At 48.6% G+C, this 15,122-nt stretch overlaps 5 protein-coding genes across 5 annotated transcripts; 3 read left to right on the forward strand and 2 right to left on the reverse strand.

The window, feature by feature from the left end:
- Positions 1–384: 384 nt before the first annotated feature.
- N7447_003923 (uncharacterized protein) lies at positions 385–1,198 on the forward strand (the record flags this gene model as incomplete). The annotated part of the gene is made up of 2 exons (XM_057228198.1): positions 385–516; positions 794–1,198. 2 exons carry the CDS (start codon positions 385–387, stop codon positions 1,196–1,198), a joined length of 537 nt encoding a protein of 178 aa, XP_057087539.1.
- A 136-nt stretch (positions 1,199–1,334) lies between these two features.
- N7447_003924 (uncharacterized protein) lies at positions 1,335–2,177 on the reverse strand (the record flags this gene model as incomplete). Its single annotated transcript, XM_057228199.1, has 3 exons — positions 1,335–2,011; positions 2,059–2,077; positions 2,136–2,177. The coding sequence occupies 3 exons, from the start codon at positions 2,175–2,177 to the stop codon at positions 1,335–1,337; spliced, it is 738 nt and encodes a 245-aa protein (XP_057087540.1).
- A 688-nt stretch (positions 2,178–2,865) lies between these two features.
- N7447_003925 (type I polyketide synthase) lies at positions 2,866–10,887 on the forward strand (the record flags this gene model as incomplete). Its single annotated transcript, XM_057228200.1, has 6 exons — positions 2,866–3,623; positions 3,681–4,206; positions 4,262–4,799; positions 4,867–9,524; positions 9,588–9,908; positions 9,967–10,887. The coding sequence occupies 6 exons, from the start codon at positions 2,866–2,868 to the stop codon at positions 10,885–10,887; spliced, it is 7,722 nt and encodes a 2,573-aa protein (XP_057087541.1).
- Positions 10,888–11,951: 1,064 nt separating this feature from the next.
- On the reverse strand, positions 11,952–12,449 carry N7447_003926 (uncharacterized protein; the record flags this gene model as incomplete). Its single annotated transcript, XM_057228201.1, has 1 exon — positions 11,952–12,449. The coding sequence occupies one exon, from the start codon at positions 12,447–12,449 to the stop codon at positions 11,952–11,954; it is 498 nt and encodes a 165-aa protein (XP_057087542.1).
- A 1,259-nt stretch (positions 12,450–13,708) lies between these two features.
- N7447_003927 (uncharacterized protein) lies at positions 13,709–14,967 on the forward strand (the record flags this gene model as incomplete). The annotated part of the gene is made up of 4 exons (XM_057228202.1): positions 13,709–13,873; positions 13,950–14,328; positions 14,389–14,506; positions 14,574–14,967. 4 exons carry the CDS (start codon positions 13,709–13,711, stop codon positions 14,965–14,967), a joined length of 1,056 nt encoding a protein of 351 aa, XP_057087543.1.
- Positions 14,968–15,122: the final 155 nt, after the last annotated feature.

The raw sequence follows: 15,122 nt of genomic DNA on the forward strand, positions 1-15,122 counted from the left end.
CGTTTTCACGCGGTGTCATGCGATCAAGTCTATATAATATGAATCTGTACCACAGTGACCCAAACCATCATGCCATCATGTGGGACTTGTATACTTGCGTGGTAAGTTGTCCGTAGTGGCAAAAGTACCAAAAGTGCGGAGACAATACGACTTCGCCAACTTTGATCTAATTCATAATGTCGCCTGTTTCACTTGCGAATCAAGTATAAAAGTAAAAGTGATTTTTCACAATTCTCGCACCGTCACGATATATTGGCCCCACAACTTAGCAGGGGCAAAGTACGTTGACCGTTCAATGCAAGGGAGCAAGTCTGACCATTGATCGGAACAGGAACAAGCACATATCACGGGAACGTTATATGGAATTCTCCTTTAGATAGTAATATGGATGAGGGAAACGCCAGTAGCCCCTTGAACAACCCAGACCCCAGCGATCCGCTCTTCCATGTTTGCTGGGGTCGACAGTCATGTTCAAGTTGCCTAACTGGTGAGGTTGCCTGCAGCTGGTGTGCTATAGTAGGTCACATTCTCTCTTCATTTTTCCGTTTGTGGTCAATTTTGATTCTCTCCTTCTGTCCATTTCCTATCATTTTAACTCTATATGTGCAAGCCCCCCGTCGTATTTGTTTTCACATCTCCCTTGCGTCCCCCTCCAGAATGCGGGCAGAAGTATCAAGCCGATACCTACCCCGGGCCTCTACTGCCTCCTTCGCTTTGACCTGATCGACACAACAAGACCCATGATCTTCTAATCCATGCTGGAGGAAACTGACCATTGATTGTTATGCTATAGTCCTCGACCTGTGTTCCAAATCCATCGGGGGTTCCAATATTTGCGCCTTTCGGCTCAGCAAGTATCTGTCCCCTTGGCTCCAAGGAGAGATGGGAACTGAGAGCTCGGCCGTTTGGGTGTAAGGCTAGCACTTTGACTGTTCTATCAGTAATGGGTGCTGTGCTTACGACGACGGTGTTGGGTGCGGTTGGGGTTGCATTGGTGTGGCTCGTGTATCGGACCAGATGGCATTGGAAGGACGCAGAGTATGAACAGCCTGACCAAGAGGAAAGGTCATCTGGGTGGAGGGGTCGGAATCTTGGGCTTGGGTCTATTGCCGGTTTCTTTCCTCGATGGAGTTGGACAGAGGCTCAGACAGAAGTCGAGGAGGAAGAGGAAGCAGAGACAAGGCCACTGTTGGAATAGACTTGAATGTGAGGTGGCGATTGCTATACTATATTTACGCGCTGAAAATGAAATGCACCCAATATCTTGGAAATACAGTGTAAATCCAACCCATCGGGGTCGCTTTTGGTGTATTGGTGTATAATTGCTATACAAATTAAGCTGTGCAGTTGATCATCTCGTGTACCACCATAGCAACCTCCTCTGTAACCTGCTTATCTCTTGGGATCAAATGCCCTGCTCCATGGTCAAACAGATCCGCTTTGTCTGGATCGCACATATTGTACAGTGCCATTGACCCATCAATGAACGGATCTAACGCACCCACAGCATGACAGGTTGGAATAGTAATCGGTTCTTCATCATAGTCCTCAGCCGTAACAAACCTGCCAGTCACCGGGTGTACTGGTGGCCATCCGCTGAAAAAGATCGCACATTTAATTCGAGGCATCCGACCAAGTTCTCTCTCTCTTCTTTGCTCTTCAAGAAGAAGCGATGCTGCAATTTGGGCTCCTTCAGAGAAGCCAATCACACCATCAATGTCGTCTTCACTGTCAAGAATGCCAATGAGACGGTCCATGACTTTGGGGATGGAAGTGAATGTGGGATCGCCTGCTGCTTGTGTGGCGGCTTTGATTGTCTCTTCCGGAGTATCGCGTTTTGGGAAGTCCCTCATGTTAATATGGGCCAGATGCCCTTCGATATCCATGAAGGTATAATGGGGCGGTGGACCGAAAAACCCGGCGAACTCTTGGGGGATGGACACCTCGGTGGTTCCCTGTGTGTAATAGAAGCTGGCATTTCCATTGGATGCGAGGGCATCGCAGAACGGCCCTGAACCATTAGTCTCTGCCAACGTTCATATCGCCTCTGCTGCTTACCTAGCTGAGTTTTGAAACACTGGACAGTCAAAGTCAACTAAATGATCTCATTCCCTATTATAAATTGCTTGACATACCTTGGCGTTGCAATAACCTCCTGGGAGGCATAGAAATTTCATCGTGATGATCAAGATCAACTGGGGAATATCTTTTGGGAAAAACGCGAGGCTAAAATACCAGTCGAAGTATCCTACACCATATAAAGGAGCCTTCGACGCGAGGAGGCAGCCCGGAATTATACCATCAAGAATCTGCCAGGGCATCGGGTGTTTTACCCTTGTGGCTGGAATGCATGGAGTACGCACCCTCGCCTCAGCAAGGGCATCGAAACAAGCGCTATCCAAGACATCATGACATCGGAAAGACCAGATCTACTGATTCTGATGTGCAGTTATGAGAACTACTAAGAAAAAGAGTGGAGGTGATGCTCGTGCATGGGCCACCAACAAAGACAGCCTTGGAGGCATGGGGCTGCTCTCAACCTGTCATGGCCAACTCAAAATCGAATTCCGTGTTTCAATCGGGGCGACTACTGGACAGGGATCGCCATGCACACGCTTGGATGGTCATGTAAGGGTGGTTTGTACGCTGGAACCAATAGTCTTGACGCGTTTTTCGTTTCTTGTCTGCCTTTCAGGAAGTACTTAGATCAATCGATTGTCTATTTGGAACGACCCGTGATTATACTGTTCTATATATTGCTTTCTTGCAAATTGATTGTTTCTTTGGACACTTACTGGACATTGGTGATCACACTGCTAGGTACATAATTCGACGCCTTCAAACCAAACACTTACTCTATCAAAGATGCGCCTTCAACAGTCCTCCGGGACTGGAACACCAAGTACCGAGAGCCAAAATACCTCTTTGCCCGAGCAGTTCAACGATATCACCGACAATGCCACTGGCGATGTGCCAAAGCGAGCGGCCATCATCGGCATGTCCTGCCGCCTCCCAGGAGACGTTTCCACGCCCGAACAGTTTTGGGACCTCTGTGCACGAGGCCGAAGTGCCTGGTCACCAGTCCCGAAGGAAAGGTTCAACGCTGATTCCTTCTATCACCCTGATCCCGATCGACCGGGCTCCTTCAACGCAGTTGGAGCCCACTTCCTGACAGAAGACATTGGCCTGTTCGATGCGCCCTTCTTCAATATTACACTGCAAGAGGCACAGACAATGGACCCACAACAGCGAATCTTCCTCGAATGTGCATATGAAGCGCTAGAGAATGCTGGAATCCCGAGCCATGAGATCACCGGCCAAAAGGTGGGGGTCTTTACAGGCGCTTCATTTTCCGACTACGAAATCAACAACAGCAGAGATATTTCGGCCATCCCCATGTATGCTGCCACTGGAACGGCTGTGGCATTACAGGCAAATCGGGTTTCGTATTATTTCGACTTGAACGGGCCCAGTGTTACAGTTGACACAGCTTGCTCTTCCAGCTTGTCTGCTCTGCACCTGGCTACTCAGAGTATTCGGAACGGTGAATGCTCGATGGCTATTGTGGGAGGATGTCACTTGAATATAACCCCAGAGGATTTCGTTTTCATGACACGTGCTAGGTAAGTGCAACTGTCAGTCCTCCTGACACACAAAAGCTGATTGGTACCCCCTCAAAGACTACTTTCCGACACTGGTCGCTCATATTCCTTTGATCACCGCGGCACAGGTTTCGGCCGAGGGGAAGGCGCTGGATGTGTTATATTGAAGTCTCTCGAGGATGCAGAGGCTGCTGGAGACGCCATCCGATCTGTAATTCTCAACACCGGTATCAATCAAGATGGGCGCACTAGAGGCATTACAATGCCAAATGGCAAGTCACAGGAAGCATTGATACGTCAAGTATATAAAGAGGCAAGGATAGACCCGGCCATGACAGGATTTGTGGAGGCTCACGGCACAGGAACCAAAGTTGGTGATCCTATTGAAGCCACTGCGTTGAATGCAGTCTTTGGAAAAGGGCGCAGCCCGCGTCAACCATTGCTTGTTGGGTCTGTGAAATCGAACATTGGTCATGCAGAAGGAGCAAGTGGTCTTATTTCTGTGATCAAAACAACCCTGGCACTCGAGCGAGGCTTCATACCCCCAAACTGCAATTTTGAGAAGGCGAATGACGAGATACCCATGGATCAGTGGAATATGAAGGTGAGATCCAGGAGTGGCCCGTAATATTGACGACCATTGCTAAACACCCAAATAGGTTCCCAAGAAACTGACGCCATGGCCCCGTGGCAAACCATACGCAAGTGTGAACAACTTTGGCTTTGGCGGGGCCAATGCCCATGTCGTTCTACAGTGTGCTCCCCGACGTGAAGGCAATCTTGAATTCAATGACGATCCTCTCAAGCGCAAGCTGTTCGTAGTCTCTGCGTACGACAAGAATGCTGCCCTTCAGATCGGAAAATCAATTGCAGCGCATCTCGACCATTTCCCAGTGATTTTCAGTGACAGCGCTATGGATAACATGGCCTATACACTAGGGCAGCGGCGAACATTCCTGCCATGGAGATTGATATCCTCTGCAATTTCTGGCCAGGAGCTGACTCAATCGCTGGCTATTGATGCAGACCCTGTTCGTTGTTCCAAAGAGCCTACTGTCGGCTTTGTGTTCACTGGACAAGGTGCGCAATGGCACGGTATGGGCAAAGAACTATTGCGTACCTATCCAGTCTTCCGGCAGACCATGCAAGACGTGGATGCTTGCTTGAAGTTCCTTGGTGCTACGTTCTCAATTATCGGTATGTCTCAACTTCATTTAAACACTGCCTACAGTGACATTTTCAGACACTAACGCCCCACATAAAGATGAATTGCTTTTAACCGATCCTAGCGCAAGCTCTATCTCCGCCGCATACATGAGCCAGCCTGCTTGTACTGCAGTCCAGCTGGCGTTAGTTGATTTGCTATCATCCTGGGGTATTCGCCCCAAAGCAGTGGTAGGCCATTCCAGCGGCGAGATTGCAGCAGCTTATGCCGCAGGAATTCTAAACCTCGAGGAGTGTGTCCGGGTGGCGTACTCTCGTGGTGTCGCAGCAAATCTGGTTGTAAATGACAAGTCTATCAAGGGAGGTATGTTAGCGGTTGGAGCCAGCGCTTCAGATATCCAACAAATTTTGGATGCCATGCGAGGGACCAAGGCTGTTATTGCCTGTGTGAACAGCAAGTCAAGCGTGACTCTGTCTGGAGATGCGGATGTTATCGCTGATCTGCAGACTGCCTTGGATAAAGAAGGGATCTTCACCCGAAGACTGCAGGTCGAGGTTGCCTACCACTCCCACCATATGAAGACTGTATCACAGGAATATCGATCCCTGCTCGGCAAGATTGCGCCTCGGGACTCTGAGGTTCCATTCCATTCGACTGTCTATGGAAAATTAGTTCCAGGAAGCACGTTGGATGCCTCATACTGGGTCGACAATCTGGTTTCCCGTGTGGAGTTTGTGGAAGGTCTGAAGAGCCTTGTAACCGATGAACAGGCAGCTACGCCAATCAGCACATTAGTCGAAATTGGCCCTCACCCTGCCTTGCAAACACCCGTCAAAGACATTGCTCAGGAATACGCCCCAGATCTTAATGTGCAATACCTTCACACTTTGAAACGCAAGGTAGATGACATTGAGGCTGCTCAAAACCTCGCTGGGTCGTTGTTCAAGCAGGGTCTGAATCTCGACTTCCAGGCTATCAACTTCCCGAACTTGAAAACAACAACAAGAAAGCCAGCTGTTATGACAAATTTGCCAAAATACCCGTGGAACCACTCTCAGAGATACTGGTTTAGCTCACGGCTAGGTGATAATCATCTCTATCGCCAATTCCCTAGGAGTGATATCCTTGGCTCATTGTGCATAGAGAATGTCGACTTCGAGCCTCGATGGAGGAACACCATTCGTGCAGATGACCACCCCTGGATCCGCGAGCACAGAGTACATGACAGAACTGTGTATCCAATGACCGGCTTTTTGGCTATGGCTATGGAAGCTATCTCGCAACACGCACAACTTCATCATGTTACTCCCGGAAAGATCGATCTCCGCGATATCTTCATTAATCGCGTTCTCACTATCCCGGACAACTCATCTGTCGAGACCATGCTCAGCTTGAAACCATCCCGAGCGGAAGCTCCCAGTAAATCAGTCCTCGGCTGGCACGAGTTCAAGGTTTTCTCATGGGCTGAGGGCCGCGGATGGGACCAACACTGCTATGGTTTCGTCATGGTGCAAGAAGCCAAGGACGTCAATCCGGTTGATGGGTCTCGACAGAAGCTCGAGAGGACCGCATATTTCACTCAACAATCATTGCAGATGCAAAATTCATGTAACACGCCAGTGGATAGAAATGCCCTCTACGAGAACATAGCTAGCGGTGGGGTCCAGTACGGCCCTCTTTTCAGAGGACTGACTGATATCTCTATGAGCAGGGATGGTCAAGCGATGGCTACCCTCCGTATTCCAGACACAAAAGCAGTGATGCCCCACCAGCATGAAACCCCTTGCATTGTGCACCCTGTTACACTTGATCTATGTAGTCAAGTTCTGTGGGTCCTTCTTGGTTACGGTGAGCCTGGGCCAAAAGTCACCCATGTGCCATCGCATGTCAAGCAAGTCTCCGTTTCCTTGTGCCCCAAACTCAGTGTCGGTACTGTGCTGCAACTTTATGGTCACAAATCAGGAAATGAATCCACAAGCAATCCTGAGACCAACCGCATATTCGCCACTGTTCCCAACAACCCAGCGGATCTGATCATTGACATTAATGGTGTCACTTTGGTACCAGTATCGAACGATATCAAGGACTCAAAGAACAGCTCACCGGACCAGATTTGCTACAGGGTACAATATGAGCCCTGTTTCGATTTCCTCTCCGCCGAAGATTATCGACAGCTCCCTCGCCCCGAGACTGATGTTGCTCAAGGCATTGAAAGAATGCAACAGCTCGAATCTGTGGCAGAGCATTACCTTGCACAGCTGGTTAAAACTGTGACAGAGGACGAGTTGTCGACCTTCGAGCCCCACCGTCAGAAATTCTATCATTGGGCCAAGAAAACTTGCCAAAATGCGGACACCAAATATCCCTTGACCGTTGACGTTCTCGAACAGACCCGAACATTCAACGGAGCAGGTGAGTTGACATATAAAGTGGGAGAGCTGCTCCCTCAAATACTCAGGGGCAAGGTAGATGCCTTGACTGTACTGCTGGAGGATGATGGAATTGGAAGATACTATAGTGATCTTGACTCTCTTCGTGAGGCCTATGCCAATGCCTCTGTCTGCATTGACAAGATGGCACACCAGAACCCTACACTCAACATCATCGAGATTGGTGCTGGTACAGGTGGTGTCACTATGCCGATTTTGCAGAGTCTGGGTGGACATGAACCTGGATCTACGCCTCGGTTCGCGCATTACACCTACACCGACATCTCTCCAGGCTTCTTTGAAAAAGCCAAGACAAAGTTCGAGAGTTGGGGACATCTCATGACATACCAGACACTAGATGTGTCGGCTGATCCTACTGAGCAAGGCTTCGATAATGGCACATATGACGTTGTAGTTGCCTGCAACGTGCTGCATGCTACCTCTGACATCAGCCAGACAATGGCAAATATCCGAGCCCTTTTGAAGTCTGGTGGCAAGATCCTACTCATCGAGGAAACTGCCCCCAAGGCACGGCATTTCCCATTCGCACTCATCTCTGGATGGTGGCTGGCCAATGACAAGTTCCGGAAGGACGGACCACTCCTCACTGTCGAAGGATGGGGCAATGTCATGAAGGAGAATGACTTCTCTGGAATTGACCTATGTGTCGAGGAGTACCCTGGAGCATCTTTCCAATCTGGTTGTCTGATGATTTCCACCGCTAACAGCCCAATAACTGGTCCCGCAAATGCTGGCGATGTTGTGATTCTTGGCATTGAGTCGATCGGCACCTTGTCATCCCTTAGCCTCGAGTATGGGCTCAAGAATATGACCGGTGTTGACCCCATCACTGCTACGAACGCCGATGCGGTTGATATGACCGGGAAATGGTGTATTTTCCTTGGGGGAATGGATCGCTCGATCCTATCGCACCTCACCGAGAAAAGGTTCCAGACACTGCAGCGCCTTTTGAGCCGGGCTCGAGGTCTACTGTGGGTTGTTCGTCACACCAAAACCGACCTGGAATCCCTCGGCGCCAACATGGCAATTGGACTGGCTCGCACTGTGAGATCAGAGACTGGCCTCCAATTCGCCACGCTTGACCTGGGAGAACGAGAGAACATCCCTGATGCCTTGGCCGTGGGCCAGATTCTCAAGGTATTTAATGGAATCTTCTGCCAGAAATCGCAGCTGGCCCAGAACGACTGGGAGTTTGTTGTCCGAAATGGCAATATTTGTGTGCCACGCTTGGTGGATAACAACACATTGAACCTCAGTGTCCAGCAAGAGACACCGGATGCACCTCCACAGTTGCAGCCGTTCAAACAAGATCGCGCTTTGCGACTTGCTGCCGGAAGCGGGAGGGGTCTTGACGAGCTTTACTTCACAGATGATGTTTCCCTCAATGGACCCCTGCCCGAAGACCACATTGAGATCAAGGTCCACAGCGTCGGTCTCAACTTTAGAGACGTCTTGTTGGCCATGGGCCAGCTTCACGGTGACAGACTCGGACAAGAATGTAGTGGAGTCGTGACTAAAGTGGGCGCTGCGGTATCCGACTTCAAGGTTGGAGATCGAGTTTGTGCCATGTCACCAGGTTGCTTGTCCACTTTCACTCGCTGCCCGGCCTCTGGATCCTGGATAATTCCTATGGACATGCCATTTGAGATAGCAGCTTCGATCCCAGCTGTGTTCTGTAGTGCCTACTACTCTCTCATTGACCTGGGGCGATTGAGTAAAGCTGAGAGCGTTTTGATCCACGCCGCTGCAGGAGGTGTTGGCCAAGCGGCAATCATCATTGCTCAGAGTGTTGGAGCTAAGATATTCGCAACCGTTGGTAGTATTGAGAAGAAAAACTTCCTCATGGAAACTTACCAGCTCAAGGAAGAACATATTTTCTTCAGTCGTGACATGTCATTTGCACAAGGCATTCACCAGGCCACTGGTGGTCAGGGTGTGGATGTTGCTCTCAACTCGCTTAGTGGCGATGCTTTGCAAGCAACATTCGAGTGTGTTGCGCCATTTGGTCGCTTCATTGAACTCGGCAAGCGAGATATCACGGCAAACTCTCGGTTGGAGATGGCTCACTTCAACAAGAACATCTCTTTCGCATCTGTCGACTTGGCATTGCTCAGAGAGAAGCGTCCACAATTGTTAAAGCGGTTGTTCCGTGATGTGTTCAAGCTGTTTGCCGATACCAACGCCCAGTCAAGGTGGTCTGTCACCATCCTTCCCATCTCAGATGTCGAGGTTGGATTCCGGACACTGCAGGGTGGACAAGTGATCGGAAAATTGATCGTCCAGGCTACGGATGATTCCATGGTTAAGGTAAGGTTGTTCATGTTTACAGCAGTCGCGTTTATGGCGGATGATTGCTAACTCACGGTACAGGTCCATCCCGCTAGAAGGGACGAACATCTTCTCCGCGCTGATGCTTCATATGTCATCGTGGGTGGAACTGGCGGTATTGGTCTCGACATTGCCAGTTGGTTACCAGATAAGGGAGCCAAGAATCTTGTCCTGGTTTCTCGAGGTGGCGTCAAGACTGAAAAGGCACAGCAAACTATCCGGGATCTTACTCGTCAGGGGGTCAATGTGGAAATATGTCGCTGCGATGTGGCGGACAAGCAGAGCGTGGAGCAAAATCTTGTTCCGCTCCTCGCTCGTATGCCTACAGCTCGTGGTGTTGTATACGGCGCTATGGTTCTCCGGGTAAGTTTCTAAGACCAACTACAGGTCAAATATCCGCTAAGGCTAACTCCTCTACCAGGATACCCTCTTTGAAAAGCTTAGTTTCGCCGACTACCAGACCGTGATGATGCCCAGAGTCAACGGAATCTGGAACGTTCAGCAGTCATTGACAAAAACCGATGCTAGCGTCGATTTCTTCGTCAGCCTCTCATCTGCCGCCAGCTTTGTCGGTAATAGGGGTCAATCCCCCTACGCCGCCAGTGGAACCTTCATGGCGGCGCTCTCCCAGTATCCCGAGACAGCCAAAATGCGCTGTTCGACAATCGACCTACCCATTGTGCGCGGAATAGGATACCTCTCTGACGAAAGGAAGCGGGAGACAATCTCCAAACAACTCGGCACAGCGTCCGTTGATGCAACAGACATCCGCGGTCTTGTCACTGCAGCAATCCGCAATGAGTTCGACGTTTCCTTCGAGGGACACTGTGTGGCTGGGTTCGAAGGCGTCAAATCCACACCTGCTAGTGCACAGCCCTTCTGGGTGAACGATACCAAACTGTCGCACCTATTGCGCCTCTCCACCCTCGCTGGCGCGGGTGCATTGGCCACGACCGCGCAGAACAGTACCGAGATTTCGCCGGCCATTGCTATCCGGCAATCGAAGACCCGCGAAGCGGCCGAGCTCATCGTTGGGGCTACCGTGCTCACCAAGATCTCGAATATCCTTATGCGGCCGCGGGAAGACCTTGATCCTGCTGCGCCTATCACAGTTTATGGTCTGGATTCGCTGGTCGCCATTGAAATCAGAAACTGGATCACCCGCGAGTTGGAGGCAAATTTGCAGATCCTGGAGATCTTGACTAGTGAGTCTATCCCGGCTCTTTCTGGGACGATTCTCAAGAAATCGGGTATACTCACTTCAGACCTCAAGGCCGAATGGGGTCTCGATGTGGCTGAAGGTGGAACTGGCCAGGGTTGTGTATTTTCCTCCACTGTTTGATTGAGAATGTATCCTGCGATGCATTGATCTCTTTTCTTTTTTTGGCAATGTGATGTAGTCTACACTTTTTCTGTTCACCTTAACTTTGTTTTTCAACATTTATCTGACCTCTTCTTATGCACTAAAAAGATACAATAAGCAGATTGATATCCCTGTGCGAGATATACAATCGTGTTAAACAGTAGATTGTAGGAACTACATCGCAGCGCAGGGTCTGCTCTCCAACTTGCCCAAGAGCAAAGCAACAGAGTTCAAGAAACTTATGACAGATCGTCCATAGATCTCTACCTGCCAGCCTTGTCTGCGTCAATCTGACACATAGCTACGTGACCACCGGCAAAAATATTCATTCAAGCCCGATCTGTTAGCGCCTCTGGTCGGGGGCTATTCACATGCGGTGCCAATTCTACAATCCCAAGCCTCTGGTGCATCCCGTAAAATATCTTGGTCTCAGAGTGGCTGCTGCCAAAGTTAGCATGGTAGATTCGCCAGTTGGCCAACATCGTTTGATCCAAGTGCTAACTTTGTTAACCAAGATTCTAGACTTCCATACCCCAAGCAAATGTATGTGACCAAGTATTGAATCTGGGTATCCCATGGGGTAGTCACGTGTATAGATCTAATGTTCTTTCATAGGCAACGACCTCGTCGGTTCTTTCTTTGCATAGAACATTCTTTAAGATTTAGATCTCTTGCTGCTCTAACCCTTGCATAATGACAGCTGTCTCATTACCCTGGGATTGAAGGAGTATATAGAAGAGCAACCTGCCCCCAACATCATGGATCCGAACATCATGATTCCGAACACTAGAAAAGAAGACTTCCCGCTCTTTAAGTACGATGAGTTCGATGTGAGCGCACTCCGTGAAGTCGCGGGCAAGATGCGATATTGGGGGCAAACGCACCAACATATAATTAAGCCCACTCAATTCATGTCTAATTTTCCAGACCCCGCAAGACTCACAACACAAGCGAGCAGACAGTTGATTCTGACAAAATTTGTTAGCCTATTGTGACCATTGACCCCCTGCATAAATATCTTACCGTAGCGTTTCATCCTTTCCCTAAAAGAAGTCTCTCGGATTGGTTCGTCGAGTACAATCAAAAGGCTCATCAATGAACCAAGTATCATGCTGTTGATCATAGATAATGGGGTAGGTAGTATCAGGATCACAAAGCTTGTTGATCTGAGTCTTGTTGCCAGCACTGATAGTGAACCAGTAGTTGTTGGTCTCATCGCTGACCTTCTCGCACTTGTAGAAGAACCCCATAACACCGGGACCAAAAACGTCGCTGCGGAAGTCGACAGCCAACTTCTTATTGAGGTTAATATTGTCGCAATCTTGCTTCAATCCCTCCACAGAGGCCGTCTCTGCCGATTCATTGGTGTATCCCTTCGCCGTGTGTGTGCCGCTGGCTGACCATGTCGATGCTGGCAGGGATAGTTGTTTGGCAACATCGGCTAGTAGCAGGCTGTTTGTGACAGTTGCCGCAGAGCAGCCGATACCGGCGCTCATGATGCCCAAGGTTGTGAGTAGCATTGGGATCTTGATCTGAACCATGTTGAGTTGATTTCAGGTTGATCGTGATGGCTGGGTTCTTACATTTCTGGGGAATCTGTGATTTGAATAGATTTTTCGCACGGGGTGGGACTTCGATCTACCATTCAAATCTTGTCTCTGGTGAAAGTCCCTGAAAAGCGTTTGGAGACATCATGGACATGATGTAACCGCCACGGCCGAATTAGGGGCCCATAGCCGCGTCTATGATACCCCGTTACAGCATAATTTGGGAATTGGTCATTCGGATGATTCTCGGGTCAATGTTGGATTATATGTTGAGATGGGCACTTCATTTTGTGTCCACCTCACTGTTGCTTACACCCCTGGCGGGAAAAGATGCCAAGTTACGGAAATGGCAAATATTGACACCTGACGCGGCACAAGTAATATTCAGTTTTAACAATAGATTTGCCCTTTGGCATCTTTGTGCTTTCATCCTATGAACACGTTGTGATTCGATGCTAATTTTCATGATACTTGCTTGCAGTCTAATCTTGTTCATTGAGATGTGCAATCTTTCGCCTATATTATCGTGACGCAAACCAGTTGACTCGCCTCAATCGGCTTGCCACACAGATTACTTGTTTTTCTACTAAACTATGGATGTCACTGCTATTTCCCACAGCCAGATGTAAGGACTAGGGTTTATTCGCTAATACAGAGCATATTTAAGTCTATTGTTCTGTCTCTTGCGCTGGGACCTTTGCCAAAGGATTTAATACCCTAGAAGCATATCCACTGGATAACCCAATTGCTGTCCATTGGCAAGAGTTCCAGCAAATCTAGGTACGATCACATCTGCGTACAACAGCACCTCCGCTGAAGATATCCGGCCGCTCGGATCCCTCGCGGGGACCAATCAACATTCTGCCTATTATCGAACGCCCTACCCTTGTTCCTGGCGTCATATGGATGTTTGGTTTTAAGATTTGGGGCTTTGGCCATTTAATAGGTCAAGCTTACTATCTTATCGTTACTATGTACCTGCCTCGGGTTCTAGCGGAGACCTCCGACGGCTTTCTAGAATTTCCAAGGAGTTTTATGTTCACATGGCAATGGATTTAACTAAGCAGACTACATCCGGAGCCCCGTGGAGAACTCCGATCGGGTTAATTTGGTAAAGCATAGATATGATAACGGGCTAATACAGTGGGTTCAATATAACTCGATCGATTAGTGTCTGGTGATATGGACATGTCTGTCTCTCACATATTTTCCGTCCACTGCGTTGGCGAATACCATAATCTTGATCAACTAATATGTCTCTCTCGCCTCGAGATGCCACCTATAACTGCGGTCCAAGGCTACTGAGAGATATTTGGACGCTTACTGGTATCGCCATTGTGATAGTCATCTTGAGGGTGATTGCAAAAATAAGGATCCGAAAAATTGGCTGGGATGACATTCTCATGGTTTCATCATTGGTTAGCTAGTTCATGTCGTCTTGGGGTCATAATAGTCTGAAGATCAAAACTAACCTGCTGGCTGGCACTTAACTAGTGTCTCACTATAGTCGGATCAGCTCTGCTTACCGTCGGTGTCAGGCATGGGTTCTGTCGCCATGTTTGGGATCTGGACACAAATTCGGTCGTTCCCAAAGTTATTATGTTCGACTATTTGACACAGACATTCGGCATTGCTGGCGGTACTTTGGGTCGCATTTCCTTTATTGTCTTCGTCATTGGCCTACTTGGCACCAGAAGATCACACAGAGTGATACTGTGGATCATAGCTGGGTTACAAATCTTGACGAACTTGATATTGATCATCATTTTATTTGTTCAATGTCCAGGACATGCTTCTGCTATCTGGACTCAGACTGGGAAACATAAATGTTGGGATGTCCGCATCCAAGCATACTACGGGTACTATCAAGGCTGTACGAGCTTCCATTCATTGCCCTGATCTACACATAACTGAGACTAATCCTTGCTCCTAGCATTTAATTCAGCGACAGATCTTTATCTGGCAGTATTTTCAACATACATATTCTGGAATTTGAATTTGAAGTTAAGAGTCAAGTTGGGCTTGGTCACACTCCTCGGATTGGGCATTTTGTGAGTGACTGATAAGACCCTAGTTCGAGAGATACCTAACTAGCTAACGTATCTCTCTTGAATTTAGTGCAATGGCAGCTTCCGTTATTAAAGTAGTGCAAACTCAAGTGCTCGCACACGCAGCCGATGATCCAACGGTCGCAACCGTCAACTACAATCGTTGGCTATACATCGAAGCCTACCTAGTCATCATAACAGCGTCAATACCTTGTATTAGATCCATACTCCGATCTGTTCGAGGGCGGACAGCTGGAACGGGACAGAGCACATACGAGTTGAGTTCGCCATATGGTGGAAACTCCATGCCCACATCTAGGTCCCGGAGGTTGACAGCAATACCCGGAAAGTCGATGATACGTATTTCTGATAATTCTAGTGCGGATGATATTTTGGAGTGGAATGATGAGATTGGAGTACACGAGAGGACGGACTCGAAACAATCGATACATGTCCAGGTATAGAATCCTGTGGATTTTGAGCTTGCAAAATTCTACGATAAATTGGATATCCGAAGTCGAACTGTAGATCACAATTAACGAATTACATACTAACTACATATCTGGATTTTAGACCTTAGATGGCTTTCCCTTTCGGGGTGCTCACCCTGTGTATTATA

Source organism: Penicillium robsamsonii (assembly GCF_028829455.1).
Source record: "Penicillium robsamsonii strain IBT 29466 chromosome Unknown utg000002l_segment0_segment0, whole genome shotgun sequence".
In the NCBI taxonomy this organism is placed as follows: domain Eukaryota; kingdom Fungi; phylum Ascomycota; class Eurotiomycetes; order Eurotiales; family Aspergillaceae; genus Penicillium; species Penicillium robsamsonii.